At 39.2% G+C, this 14,379-nt stretch overlaps 1 protein-coding gene across 9 annotated transcripts in view; it reads right to left on the reverse strand.

Annotated features, from left to right (window-relative positions):
• The window catches only part of clasp2 (cytoplasmic linker associated protein 2), a 463,341-nt gene that overhangs the window by 168,803 nt on the left and 280,159 nt on the right, over positions 1-14,379 (reverse strand). For all 9 annotated transcript variants that reach the window (XM_078216563.1, XM_078216560.1, XM_078216559.1 and 6 more), the window contains 2 exons: positions 8,462-8,706; positions 8,316-8,379 (listed from right to left, as the gene is read on the reverse strand). In XM_078216563.1, the coding sequence (XP_078072689.1) occupies positions 8,316-8,379; positions 8,462-8,706 (309 nt within the window). The remainder of the gene's footprint in view (positions 1-8,315; positions 8,380-8,461; positions 8,707-14,379) is intronic.

Raw genomic sequence — 14,379 nt, forward strand, 5'->3', positions numbered from 1 at the left:
AGGGCACCAGATACTTCGGTCCATTCCCACCAGTCCATTCCATATTTTATAGAGCATACTTAGTCTTTTCCCCCTCCTTTGCTATGATGATTCCCATTTCACATCTTTGATCAAGAATGTGACAGTGATCTATTTCCCATGCAGAGCCGTGTAGCATGGTTTGGATTACTTCAATCTTATTTATGTCTCTTCTCATATAAGGATTCCCCGCACAATTTTCATACTCCAGGATTGGATATTTGGTAACCTATAACTCTGATATTTTTGTTGCAATACTAAATATTCCTTTGCAGAAATCAAAGAACCCAGTTTGCTTTGAATGTGATCTGTTCAATATGGTATCCCCATTCAAGACTGTTTTTAAGATGAGCCCTGGATATGGCTTTGTATCTCCCCATTGGAGAATTGAATGACATAACTTAAGGCTATCTGTTGGTAATTCACATGATATGGCAATTTTTAAAAGCACTGAATGACATCTCCCATTGGTCCTACCATTTTGCAATTCCAGAAAATCATCTTGCAGTCAACTTAAATGGTTTCGGGTTTTTCTGATGTGTCAACCACAGTTGTCTGCAAATAGTCACACTTTTTAAAAAAACTTATTGAGAAGGTTGTTTATACATGTCAGGAAAGGTTAGGGTCCCAAATCATATCATCCCATTCCTCATGCAAACAGCGAGGATAACTTTGATGTTGGGCTTCCCTACCTTCCCCTGTTTCTGTTCTTCATCAAAACAACCCTCCTCATTGTATTGGTGTTACTAAATCACATGCTAATATCATGCACGTTTCCATCTGCACCAGGTACCACCCACCAAAAGATGTCCTCCTTAAATTGACCAAACAGAATAGCCCCATAAAAACAAAACCTGAGTTTTATACTTAGATACTTTTTGCATCCATATAACCATAACTCAGGTTTACATTAATAGCTTTATTCCCTCTTTAATTATTTATAAGCTACATCCATTCTGCTTTGCGCTCTGCACTCTTACCCTCCAACAAGCACAGATACCCCTCCAGTTCAGATGAAATCTGTGCCTTCTGAAGAGCTTCATTTTGCCCAATTGTGCTTAGAATCTAAATTGATCACTCTTGCACCATATCTTAAGGCACGCATTAATGCATTTAAATGACTGTGTCCAATACATGGCACAGGAAACAATTCTTGGATAATGTCCCTTAAGGTCTTCTTCAGCCTTGATGCCAGTTTTGTTTACTGCCTCCAAAGGATCTTCATACAATTATTTTCTGTGTCATTGATTCTTACACAGATCACAATCTCTGGCTGCTTACATTCCCTTTCCAATAACCTACTTCATTATTCCCTAACACTTGACTTCTAATAGAACTCAAGCCAGCTTGCGAAGCTGAAACTAGGACATAACTTTTCTTTGTTGAGAGAGTTTATTAACTTGTTCAATTTCAAAGCTCGCCTCCCATACAACCCAGTGTCCCAACTATCCCCTATTTATATGTGCTCAAAGACAACCAATACCTATCACTCATTTCTCTAAACCTTAAGATAATTGACATGTCATTAAAAAAACTTAACATGGTAATTGACAAGAGATCAACAACCTCAAGGAGGCAGTATGGCATTTTGGACCTAATGTGGAGATGCCGGCGTTGGACTGGGGTTAACACAGTAAGGAGTTTAACAACACCAGGTTAAAGTCCAACAGGTTTATTTGGTAGCAAATGCCACTAGCTTTTGGAACAGGCTGTCCCTTCGTCAGGTGGAGTGGAGAGATTTTCTCCACTCGAAATTTTAACAGTACATAACTTGATGGTGAAGTTAACATATATAAAAAGCACCACAGATAAATAAATTATTCAATAATTGTTTAAAATACATTAGGATGGCTAGGCAGGTGACATGACAAGGCAGCATGTAGAAGCTTCTGGATGACATTGTGATCCAGGGCAAACACATCTGCAGTAAGCAATTGTGGCTTGAGGAAATTCAGCTCATAGTAATTTTGCTGGGGCTGAGTTGAAGACTTGCGAAACATCAGGAAGGGGGATAGTTACTTGGATGCTTTGTACCTGGAGGCAGTCACACCTGAGGATAGGGTCTTCTGATTCGGTCAGTGGTCAGGGACAGAAGAGTGTGACTGCCGAGTGTAGCAGGTAAGGGGACCCAAAAGGCAGGAGTGCTGGAGTGTCAACTTCTACAATTATCCAACAGATTTGAGTTCCTCTCCGCTTGTAAGGATGAGAGTGGGAGCTGCAGGATGGATGAGTTGACTGACCATGGCACCTTGGTACAGGAAGCTATTCAAGTGTGAAGGGTACATAATAATGTAGTGGTAATAGGGTACAATAGCATGAAGGGGATGGACATTGTTCTCTGTAGTGAGAAGCAAGAGCCCAAACGGCTGTGTTGTCTGCCCAATGCCAGGCTTTGGGACATCGGCCCTGGGCTAGAGAGGAACTTGCAGTGGAAGGAGGAGGACCCAGTGGTCATAGTCATATGCAGGTACAAATGACATAGGCAAGATGAGGAAGGAGGTTCTGCAAGGCACCAAAGAAACAGAACATCAAAAGTAATAATTTTTGGATTTTGGTAGGAAGAATTTTTAAAAATTATCTAAGCGGTGAGAGACTGCAGAGCGATCTGGGTGTCCTGGAGCCTGGATCACAAAAGGCTCATATTCAGGTATATTAAGTGATTAGGAAAGCAAACAAAATGTTATTGTTTGTGAAGGGAATGGATTAGAAAAGTAGGGAGGTTATACTTGAGTTGTACAGGGCATCAATGAGACCACATCTGGAGCAGGGCAATGGGGAGACCACATCTGGAGCATTGTGTACAGTACTGGTCAACTTTTCTAAGAAAAGATGCAAATGTGCAGCAGTTCAGAGAAGCTTTGCCAGACTAATATCAGAAATGAGCGGATTGCCTCATGAGGAAAGGTTAGAGGGGTTAGGTTGGTATCCACTAGAACTTAGAAGAGCAGGAGGCGATTTGATCGAAACTTTTAAGATTTTGAGGGGTATTGACAGGGTGGATGTGGAGCGTATGTTTCTTCTTGCTGGAGAATCTAGAACTGGAGGTCACTGTTTAAAATTAAAGGGTCGCTCATTGAATGTGGAGATGAGGAGAATTTTTTTCTCTCAGAGCGTTCAGTTTTTCTGGAACTCTCTTCCTCAAAAGGCAGAGCTAAATAGATTCCTAATTAACAAGGGAGTAAAAGCTCATTGAGAGTAGGCAGGAAAGTGGAGTTGAGGTTACTATTAGATCAGCCATTACTGATCAGGCTCAAGTGGCTGAGTGGCCCACTCCTATGTATGGAGCATAAACATTGTCATAAGCTATTTGGACTGAATGGTCAGTTTCTGTGCATCCTACATCATCCTCTTAATATGTAGCACTGAACAGCAGTTGGACAGTTTTAGGTGCATAGAAAAGCTTGCATTTAAGAAACTTTTTTTTCCCCTCTACCTGATCAGCTCAACATTTTTTCTACTTGAGCAAAACAATCTTTAAACAAATGTATTAATTCTGCTCCTAGTATGGACCCAAGAAGGCCATCACCATGTCACATTAATAATTGGCTTTGCAACTGCATTGTTTATTTTTCTGACTATAACATTTCTAACTTAATTTTCTAATAGAGAATTTTTTTGATGAGTGGAAAAATAGTTCAGGAGGAAAATAATGCGGTAAAGTTGGAAATTTATTACTGATCCAGATAATAGTGGTGATAGGTAACTAATGGTGACATGAAAAAGTCCCACCATTCATCCACTTAGAAAGGTGTCAGGTTAGACATAAGGGTTGACAGTCAAGCTGTATGCTGTGCACTGTTGAATAAGAAGTTGCTGTAGATACAGGAGACTTCTTAGGATCTGATGAGAATGTATGGAGTAATGATGGAAGCAAACTACCGTAGTCACTGGATCCAATGATGGCGCAGATTGTGGGTTAGAAGTGTAGATCGAGGAGTGCTGATGCGAAGGCTTTTGAATAATGTGTTTTAGGGCAGAAATTGGAAGGGAAGGGTTTATTTAGTAAATTGAAAATGAAAAGGCATTTTTGGAGATTATGATCCTGGAACTTTATGTGAAAGCAAGTTTGAGGAAGCGGCTACATAAGTGACTTAAGCCTACATAAGTGACTGGCAATATTTAATTTAACGACTAGACTGTCAGGTAGGAGTAAAGCAAGGCAAAGAATAAGGAAGAATTAAGAAAAAGAGTGGTTACTTAATCCAGAGACTGAGAGATGACAGTCGGTAGGAGAGAGAGTCAAATAAAGCACTGCTTGAACAATGAGAGTTTTGAAGAAAAAGTGAATTGTGTCACACAAATGACAAAAGACTAACTTGTATTAGTAACAAAAAAAGGTAAGCATTTTGAACATTGCACAGACAACAATAAGATTGCAAAGGAAGAAACTTATTGATTGCTCTTTCTCTATTGACAAATCTTCAACATTTCTATGTTGTAGGTGACCAAGTAGTGATCAAGCCAATATCTCAAGTAGATTGGTTGGACGATTTGAAAAGCTGGACCATTTGAATTTAACAGATGTGCATAAGGAGAGAATAGAATCTACTATTTCTGGGTGACTGTTTCCTTCTTGCTCTGTTATTTGCTGATTTCAGTTTCCAAGTGGACAGTTGCCTTAAAGGTCTCAGTGGATATACCCTCTGATTATAGACAATTAAAATTCAAGATCTAAGAATTGGATGCTTTTGACTATTCTCCTAATCTAAAAATCTGCACTGATACTCTTCCATATTTGGCCTGTAAAAGGAATAAGCTTCCAAATCTCACCTCAGCATTTAATGGTATCTGTGGTATCAGCATTGAGTAGCTAAAGAACCACCACCACTATACTTGGATTAAGTACCTCAAGAATGCTGAAAAAGGAAATTTAGCAGAGTTTCTGATACCATCTGTGCTCAGATTTTAGATTAGGTATTCTACTTCCCAAGAATTAGGTTAGTTTTTGGGTCCAATCCTTGTGGTGGCCTTCAGATACTGTCAAGACCGCAACCAACCCTTTGCCAATAAATAACAATTGTGTTAATACCATATATCGGTAATCAAGGTGCAACAACAAAAGATAGTGAAAATCTCACACTGAATATCAAGAGTTAACTGTCACCTGCTCAGCTATCAAAAGCGAATTAGAACCTTGAAATCCTATTAAGAATTCCGCTCAGCTGACATACCAGACTATGCATATTTAAAGCAATGTTAAGTAATTATTTTTCTCATGGGTCCAATTGTTTGGAATTTGTAGGGAAGGGAGAAAGAACAGGGTTCATTCCTGTACTTGTTTATTGACAATCATGTGATAGACAGCTGCAGCACAGCACATGGAGACCAAAACAAATGTTCTGAGATAGAAACTGGACTATATAAAGCTGGTCCTTCTTAGCTGTTCCAAATAACCATTCACCAATAATCTACCAGATTACTGTCACAGTTCGTTCCCATTCCAAATAAAATGTTCAATCTTCCAAACATGAAACATTTGCAATAATAACATCAGTGAAGACAGTCCTTGTTTCATTCAGATTCAAATCAAGTATACTTCAGCTGCAAAAGGGACGTAGCTGGTTTCCTCTGATTGATACTCAAGGATAGATAAGCAAGTTCCTTGAAAACTAAATTTCACACATTCCACTTGAGCACTGGAAAGACGACAATGTCCAAATAAATTGTACCACTAAGCAAACTTCAGATATGGAAATATTCTCCCTTTGAGTAAAAGCAGTTGTAAACAGGATTGTCACTGACCTCGGAAAACAAGTTGGTGCGAAAATGTGAAGTATCTTTAAATGTTTACAATCTAACCGTCAGTGAAAATGGCTGAAAAAGAATCTCCTGCATTGGCCACTATTGAAGGAACTGTCAGATTTCATTCTACTGAGAATGCAAATGTTAATACAGATGAGAAATATACAATCTCAATTGCTGAAAAACATTTCTTTGTTGCAAAGGATGAAAGCTTTTAATAAGGCAAGACCAGCTGCTATGTTTTCTGAAAGAATGGGCTAAAATTCACCAGCAGCAAAACCTGTCCTTCCTCATCCACAGTGGTTAGTGCCACAGATTTCTAAGGGATGGCACAGTTGGTGCTGAAAGGTTTAGACAAGCACTTCATAACAAGCTTATAGTGTTTTTCAGATAGAAATACAAATTACTTTATCCAGCCAGTATTTTGAGTCAATTATATGAGCACACCGATCAATCGGTCACTCGCAACTCACTTTTACAGTACATATTCTCCTGAAGGATGGTTGCCCAATGCTGGAGTCAAGACCACCTCAATGAGGGAAGATTATTTGACCAACACAAATATTGCTAGGCCACTTCAGAATTATATGAGAGACAGTCAAGATATGAATTTCACAAAGGTGGAGGCCAGGAAAAATACATAGTATGGGTATTGAAACCTGAATGTCTTAAACCTGATTTTGATCGAAAGACCATGGGTGGGATTTTTCTCCCTCTCTGCGGCATGTTTCGCGGCAGTGCAACACTTGCTGGCAGTGCAATCTCATCGTCCCGCCATTGTCAACAAGTTTCCCATTAAACGCACCACTTGCTGCTGGGAAAACTGTGGCAGGGATACGCTGTAGGCAGGACTATAAGATTATGCTGGCATGAATGGCAGCAAGATTTAGGCGCATGTAGAATAAAACATTTGAATATCAACTTAGACCGATAAAGAAGAATTACTTTCTTCAACTGTAGAAAGCAGCAGCTTGTTTCTATCTGCCATCAGGAACAAAATAAACTGTGTTGAGTTTGCCATGACCTCGGGATGTCCCAAAGTACTTGAAAGCCAATTAAGTTATTTTTGAAGTATAGACACTGTTGTAAAGTAGCAAACACAACAGCCAAATTCCACATAACAGTATTCCAGAAACAGCAATGAGACAATGGCTCATTTGAGACATGAAATATCAGGAGAACTCCCCTGCTCTTTTTCAAATTGTTCATGGGATCATCTACATCAGCCTAAGAAGACAGATGGATGGAATATCAGTTTATTGCATCATCCAAAAGATGACACCGCCAACAATGCTCCCTCAACACTACACTGTATTGGCCTGGGTTATGTGAATTCTCTGGAGTAGGACTTGAACCCGCAATCTTCTGACTCAGATTACTATCACAGAGCCAAGGTTAACAACCAAGAAGCAACATAGCAACACAGATACAAAATGCAGAATGAAAAGATGAAGTATGTAAATTCCCAATGTCAGTGGGTTCAAATCTTTTAAAGGACCAACACATTTTGCCATTTTCCTTGTCAATTTGATTTGATCCTGTAACATATAGAAGGTACTGGAATGCAGCAATGACATGAAATGATGGTATCAAATCAGAATAAACTATGACTTTTATTACTATATTAGCTCATAATAGTGTCATTCTGATGTAAAGTAGTTGCTTGTTAAAAATCTAGATCCATTGCTTGTATTTTCAGTTATGACAGTTATATTGATATTCTGCACACAATACCTTGAGTTCAATAAGATTGAAAAGTTTAATTAATTTCCCTTCCATAAACATCCACATTACAGAAAAAAGAATATCATTTATTTAGTGAAATGAAATGTATAACTTAGGATCTGTAGTCGATTTAAGCTAGGAAAATCAATTAAACTAGGAAAACCATTACATTTTGATAAGAGCACGTCAGAAAAACTGTGGAATCCCAAATAATATCAATACTTTCTAGTTTTGTGTTTTGATTAATTTTGCATGCTAAATTATGAGACGTCGTGAAAATTGACATTAGTTGGTACTTGCAAGTCACCTTTGTTGATGAAAATTAAAATTGTGGACTTGCGCAACATTTAAACCTCATCATCCTTAAAGTGATCTTTCTAAACCTACATGGAGAAATTAATTGGTTACATTTTGCAATATTCAGTGCTTAATCCTGTGATTCCAGAAGTACTTTTTATATGTGATGAGAACTTGAAAAATTGCTAGTGTTAAGAAAACTTACTAATTGTAGGCACTGACAGTCGTGTGGGCTTTTGGCTGGAATTTATGGTATGTGGTGGAATGGAAGGTGGAATGATGGTATTTAACAGCCAAAACACTCAATGCATTTGGAGATGATATGTTCTCAGTGGAGGGGTAAACAATGCTATAAAAATTGCTTCAAGCATCTTAATTGACAGTTGATATCCATAAATCACATTTGTAAAAGTCACAACTCTCTTTACAAATAATAAAATTGTCAAAAACTACAACAGTTTGAAAATCCAAAGTATTCCATTGATATTGATGAGCTAACTTAAAATATTTTAAGCATAAATACCCCAACATACCTTGCTATGTGGATCCGCAAACATTCTCGTGAAGATTTCACACAACCTTTTCAATTCAACGCGACTGTTGAAGAGAGAATAATTATGGATTAGCTAATAATATTACAGAGTTTGAAAATATAACGTAAACTTACTAATCTCTCTACCTCAATGTCCGTTGGTTTTTCAGTAAGCTCTGTAAGCCCAGTAGACCCTCTTTCCTTTCCGAAAAATTGGTGCTTGCACAGCGGTTAAGGACCTCAGCTACATCTTCAGTCTGTCGCATATATGTAGGGATGCTGCCATTTCGAGAACTGTAGGAACGCTCAGAGCAGACACTGGATGCATCACTGTTGGCATCATCATCGGAATATATGCCATATGATTCATACCTTCTCCTTGCCGGCTTTTTCTGTAATGCAACAGGACATATTATGCACCTTCACTGTTCATTTTTAAAAATCAGTTTTTCAAGAAATAAATAAATGATTGAGAATTAATTTGACTCTTTTTTGCAATATGACTTTAAAAGCAATAATCATTTAGTTCATCTATATTTGCTTTCCTTTTGTAACAATTTTTTCACTTGAGTATTCAATAAAATAGATGCCTGTAAATTGGTCTAATATCAAAAGTTACAACCCTGAAATGATGGCTTTCAGCACACTGTTTTTGAGAAAAAATAAATTAGAGGCTCTTAATTTTTGAAGCATTTGCAACAACATGGATTGACTGGTGGCACAAATAGAGATAAATGGTTTCAATCTAATCACCATTACAGGAACCTGGTTACCAAATGACCAAGATTGGGAAATACATATTCTAGGGTACACAATAGCTAGACTTCTCCAGCTGTTCACTTCGGTGGAATCTTCTGGTCCTGCTGACTGCGAATGCCACGAGAAACATGCAACAAGGAGACCAGATAATCCTCCCCAATATTAAAAAAACAGGCAGAATAGAAGAATAGTCCTGACAGTAAAGGATGAAATAAGGACAGTTGTGAGAAAGAATCTTGGCTTAGATGATCATGAAATAGAATCAGTATAGGTGGAGATTAGGAAAAACAAGGGCCAGAAAACACTGATGGGTGTAGTTTCTGGTCCCCTAACAGTAGCTATACCATTAGAAACAACATTAAACAAAAATAGTTGGAGCTTGTAACAAATTATGGTTTTAAATATCATATAGACTGAAACAATCAAGTAGGCAAACGTGGTATGGAAAACATCTGCGGAATGCTTTCCTGACATTTTCCTGAAGCAATATATTGTGGAACTGACATGGGCTAAAATTATTTTAGATTTAAGATTGTACAATTAGGCAGTGTTACTTAGCAATCTTATGGGAAAAGATCCATTGGGAAAATTTGATCATAATACAATTGAATTCCATAGTAAGTTTGAAAATGATATACTCCATTCCCAAACATGAATTTTAAACTTGAAACCAATTGCAGTGATATGAGGGGAGAAGTGGATACAGTTAATGGATTAACTACAATAAAGATATGGCAATAAATAAACTTTGGGAAACAATCCAAAGAAACAGAGTAATACATCTAAGTTTGATGATGATACAAAGCAGGTGGAAACGTTAGTTGGAAAGATAGAGAGGCTGCAAATAAATATAGAGAAGTATAGGCAACAGAGTGACAGGTATATGTGGAGAAGTGTGAGGTTAGGTTGGAAGGAAAGCAAAATATTTTTCAAAAGATGTGAAATTTATAAATGTTGATGTTCAAAGAGACTTGAGTATACTCGTACAAGGAACACAAAAAATTAGCATGCAAGCAGAAGCAGCAATTCGGAAAGCAAAACGCGTGTTGGCCTTTATTGCAAAGGAGGTGGTGTACAAATATAAGAAAGACTTTCTAAAATTGTACAAGGCTGTGGTGAAACCACATCTGGAGTACAGTTTGCAGTTTTGGTCTCCATGTTTAAGAATGGATACACTTGCATTGGAGATGGTACAGCAAATGTTCACTGGATTGGTTCCTAGGACAAGAGAGTTATCCTGTGATAAAGAGTCTGCTTAAATGAAATCTAAATGATGTGGAGATTAGAAGAATGAAAGATTATCTCAGTGAAATATACAAGATTCTAAAGGAGCTTGAAAGGGTAGATGCTGAGAGGCTGTTTTCCTTGGCTGGGGAATCTAGAACATGTGTTTTTTTGGGGGGGCGGGGGGGGAAGCCTCAGAATATGGGGCCAATCATTTAGGAGAAATGAAATTACCTCACCCAAAGGGCTCCGAATCTTGCAATTTTACAATCCAGAAGATTGAGGATGCATCATTATTTATTATATTTCAGGCTGAGGAAAATAGGTTTTTCTCTCAGGGAATCAAAGGATATGGGGAACCGTGGGGGTGGGGCTAAGGGAAGGTAAGCTCAATGACCAGTCATGATTTTATTGAATGCAAACAGGCTTGAGGGGTCATATTGTCTCCTCCTGCTCCTATTTCTTATGTTTCCTATCATACTTATCAACTGCAGTTCCATGAGTTAATTAGTAAATTATTCCAGAAATTAGACACTTTGGGCCCGATTTTACCATTTTGATTCTAAGCGCTTAATCAGGGCGCAATTCAGATCCGACTTGGAAAACTGCTCTCAGGCGCCCCCATATGCACTTAGCCTGAAAAAAAATCATGAGTCTGAATCTGCCGGGCGCATGCGCAATGAAAAGAAATTTGAAAAACACACTGCTGTCACATCGCTCCCGGGCTGCAAAAAGTGGATAAAGCGGCTCAGGAGTGAAAAGCAGGAGCAATGGCCCCCACAGACATCGCCTCACCCCCACAACATAACTGTCCCCCTTATCCACCCTCCACCCACCCTCCCCCCAACGATACTCCAGACCGATCGCCCACAGAGCGGCAGCAGACCCCCCCCCCCCCCACCAGAGAACAATCTGGCTTCCCCCACCAGACAACGATCTGGCCTCCCTCCCCCACCCCAGCCCCAACAGAGAATGATCTGGTTTCCCTCCTCCACCACCCCCAGCAGAGAATGATCAGGCCCCCCCAACTCCCCCACCCACCAGAGAACCATCTGGCTTCCTCCTCCTCTCCCCCACCCACCACCAGAGAGTGATCTGGCCTGCCTCCCTCCCCCCCACCACCGATCTGAGTCAGAGAGCCGTTGGAAGCTCTGAACTTATCTCTTCAGAAGCTGGAGCGCCCGAAACAGACCTTTGCCAAGCATGTCTGTTTCGTGCCGAATCTGGACAGGCGAATGCGATGGTAAAGGGGGGAAATGCAGGTAAGATTGGGCATCCAGTTCATTAAGTCAATTTAAATGCACGCCGGTTTCGAGCGCGGTTCAGATCGCGGCCATTTTCGGGCCTTGGTAAAGTGGGCATCTACATGGACGCGAACCGCGCTAATCGCCTCATGCCCGACTTTAAGTTTTCGCGCCCAAAAACAGGCACGACGCAAAGGTAAAATCGGGCCCTTTGAGTTTGTATAACGTACTTTGAAAAATTAGAATGAGATTTTTTTCTAAAACAAATCTTTCAATGAATCAAATTCTACAACGTGTTTCACAAATTTATTCAATCCTGCAACAATAGTTATATTCTATCTACATAACACCCATTGTATTATTCTGTGATCCTTTAAGGTCACAAAGTCTAACAGCTACAAATACATACATCCTGAGATCAATAGCAACTGATGTTCCTGAAAGACCTTTGTAGATTAATTGTTCCTCATAAAACTCAGGTTCCAAGTCAGAAGAAAGCAGTAGGAATATGTTCCTGGTGCATTGTTAACTTCCCTATGTGGCAAATTCTAATTCATGATTGTTTCATCAATATGAGCCAATCAGATGCAATTGTGACACTTCCGCCTAATGGAAAATAGAAGTATTCCCAAATGGTTGCAATTTATTAGTTAAAAAATGTTAATTACTTCCGCAACAAAACTTTGCAGAATTTTCATTCTGCCGGCACACCGATTTGAAAAGATCTGTCAACTTGCAGCATTGCAGAACAAAATGTCCTTGGATACACATTCGATAAATGCAATAAATGCTCCAAGTGTTAAGATCTGCTTTGGACAACAGAACCTGACAGGCTAAGAGACACTAGTCTCTTTTAAACACTAAAACAGTATCGCCCATTGGCAGAGTACAGGATTGACTCCAACACTTGCTTGGCTGAAAATGGCAAGTCAACAGTATAATACAGAAAATATAGATCATATTAGGTTCATGCCTTGTTTCAGCTCACATTGATTGTGGTGATCCACTAGGTTTACATGAACAATACCTCATGCACTTTGTTTCTTTACCATTTAATCATTGAAGGATTCTATGTTACAGAAATCCATATAGGAACTAATGTGATCTCAAATATGTTACATATATTCATTAAGATACTGCATAATGCTATTGAATTCAATTCTGGAGAAATACAGCTTGGTGCTTTCAGCACATCATACAATCCTTCATGGAAAAACAGTCTTGGAAAGAAGAATATCTCTACCTTACTCCGTATGTCTCCTAGGAGCTGATAGCAATTTTTGGAAAGAAAAATTGAAAATGGTCAGACCATATTTTGCTAGTATTTATTCTTTCAGTTACTATTATGAAGCATGATAAAGAAACCACAAGCAGATAACAAAAATGAGTGATTGCTATGGCAATTGTCTTTCCATGATGTGGAGATACCGCGTTGGACTGGGGTAAACACAGTAAGAAGTCTCACAATACCAGGTTAAAGTCCAACAGGTTTAATTGTCTTTCCACCAGTGGACAAATGCGACATCTTATATCCTGTCAAACTCATTGAATTCAAATTCAATAGAAAATCTGGAATTAAGTCTAATGATGACCATTAAATCATTGTTGATCGTCATAAGAACCCATCTGGTTCACTAATGTCCTTTGGGGAAGGACATCTGCCGTCCTTACGTGGTCTGACTCCAGACCAACAGCAATTTGGTTGACTCTTAAATTCCCTCAAGGATAATTAATGATGGGCAATAAATTGCTGGGCCAGCCAGCGATGCCTGAATCCCATGAATGAATTTAAAAATGTCAAGATTCAAATGTCAATGGTTGCTTGAGGAACTACAGGAGGGTAATCCATCACCAGATCTGCAGTTTAACAAGAAGTCAATCCTTCAATTAAGACAAGAAAAGGAGAAAATTAGAGAGGACCTTTGCTCCATTTAAGATTATGGTGGACACCACAAATCATAATCCAAGAAATAAAGTTCTGTTATCTCACATCTTACCACTTTGACGCAAGCACCCCACAGTCTTTCAGATCCTACCTTCAAGTGCAGTGACTGTTGTTATGTGCAAAGCAGCACCCATCTAAGATCCCACAAAAGAGCAAAAAGAAATGAGAGCTGTTACTAATTGAATTGATGGAAATGGCAGAGAGAAAGGTGTTTATGGGAGTTCGAAGATAGTTCCTGGGCAATTATCTCTTGAGGGGACTACTTATGGTGCACCTCTATCCTTGGCCATCCACTGTCCCTTCTCCCACAACCTCCCCATTTCCAATGTTTAGGTCTCCCAACAGCACTTCTGCCTGATAACTTCAAATCTCCACATCTTTATCATGCCTGTCCTTTATGAGCTGTGGATTTCCCTGAAATTTGGTTTTCAAATTTCTGGACTTCTCAATGATGCCAAGACTATGCTTCTGCATTGGTCTAAACTGTAAGAGTCAGCTGGAGTCTGATCTGCTGTGTATATTTTAACAACCATTCCCACCTCTGCTCTGTGGGATGTTAATTTCCCGCTGATACTGTAACTGGACTCCAAATTCTACTGCCTTTTGTGAGGGACTAAAACGGTATATTTTTCTTATAAAATATATGGAGATATGCTCATTGCTATCTCTAAAAATTTCAAACAGGACGGAGACCTAAAATAGCTGAATCAATGTCTGTCACCCGAACAAAAGGATCTACCTGCCAGTATCGAAGAAACTCGCACCTCATTCTCCCTGAAGAACAAACTCACCGTGGGCTGCACAGATCAAATTCAAAGACAGCTATACAAACGCCATCTGTATTTTCATAGTACACTGCTGTTGGCCAGTCTGGGTTAAGAAAAAAGGACCCC

This window comes from Mustelus asterias, chromosome 7 (assembly GCF_964213995.1).
Source record: "Mustelus asterias chromosome 7, sMusAst1.hap1.1, whole genome shotgun sequence".
Lineage (NCBI taxonomy): Eukaryota > Metazoa > Chordata > Chondrichthyes > Carcharhiniformes > Triakidae > Mustelus > Mustelus asterias.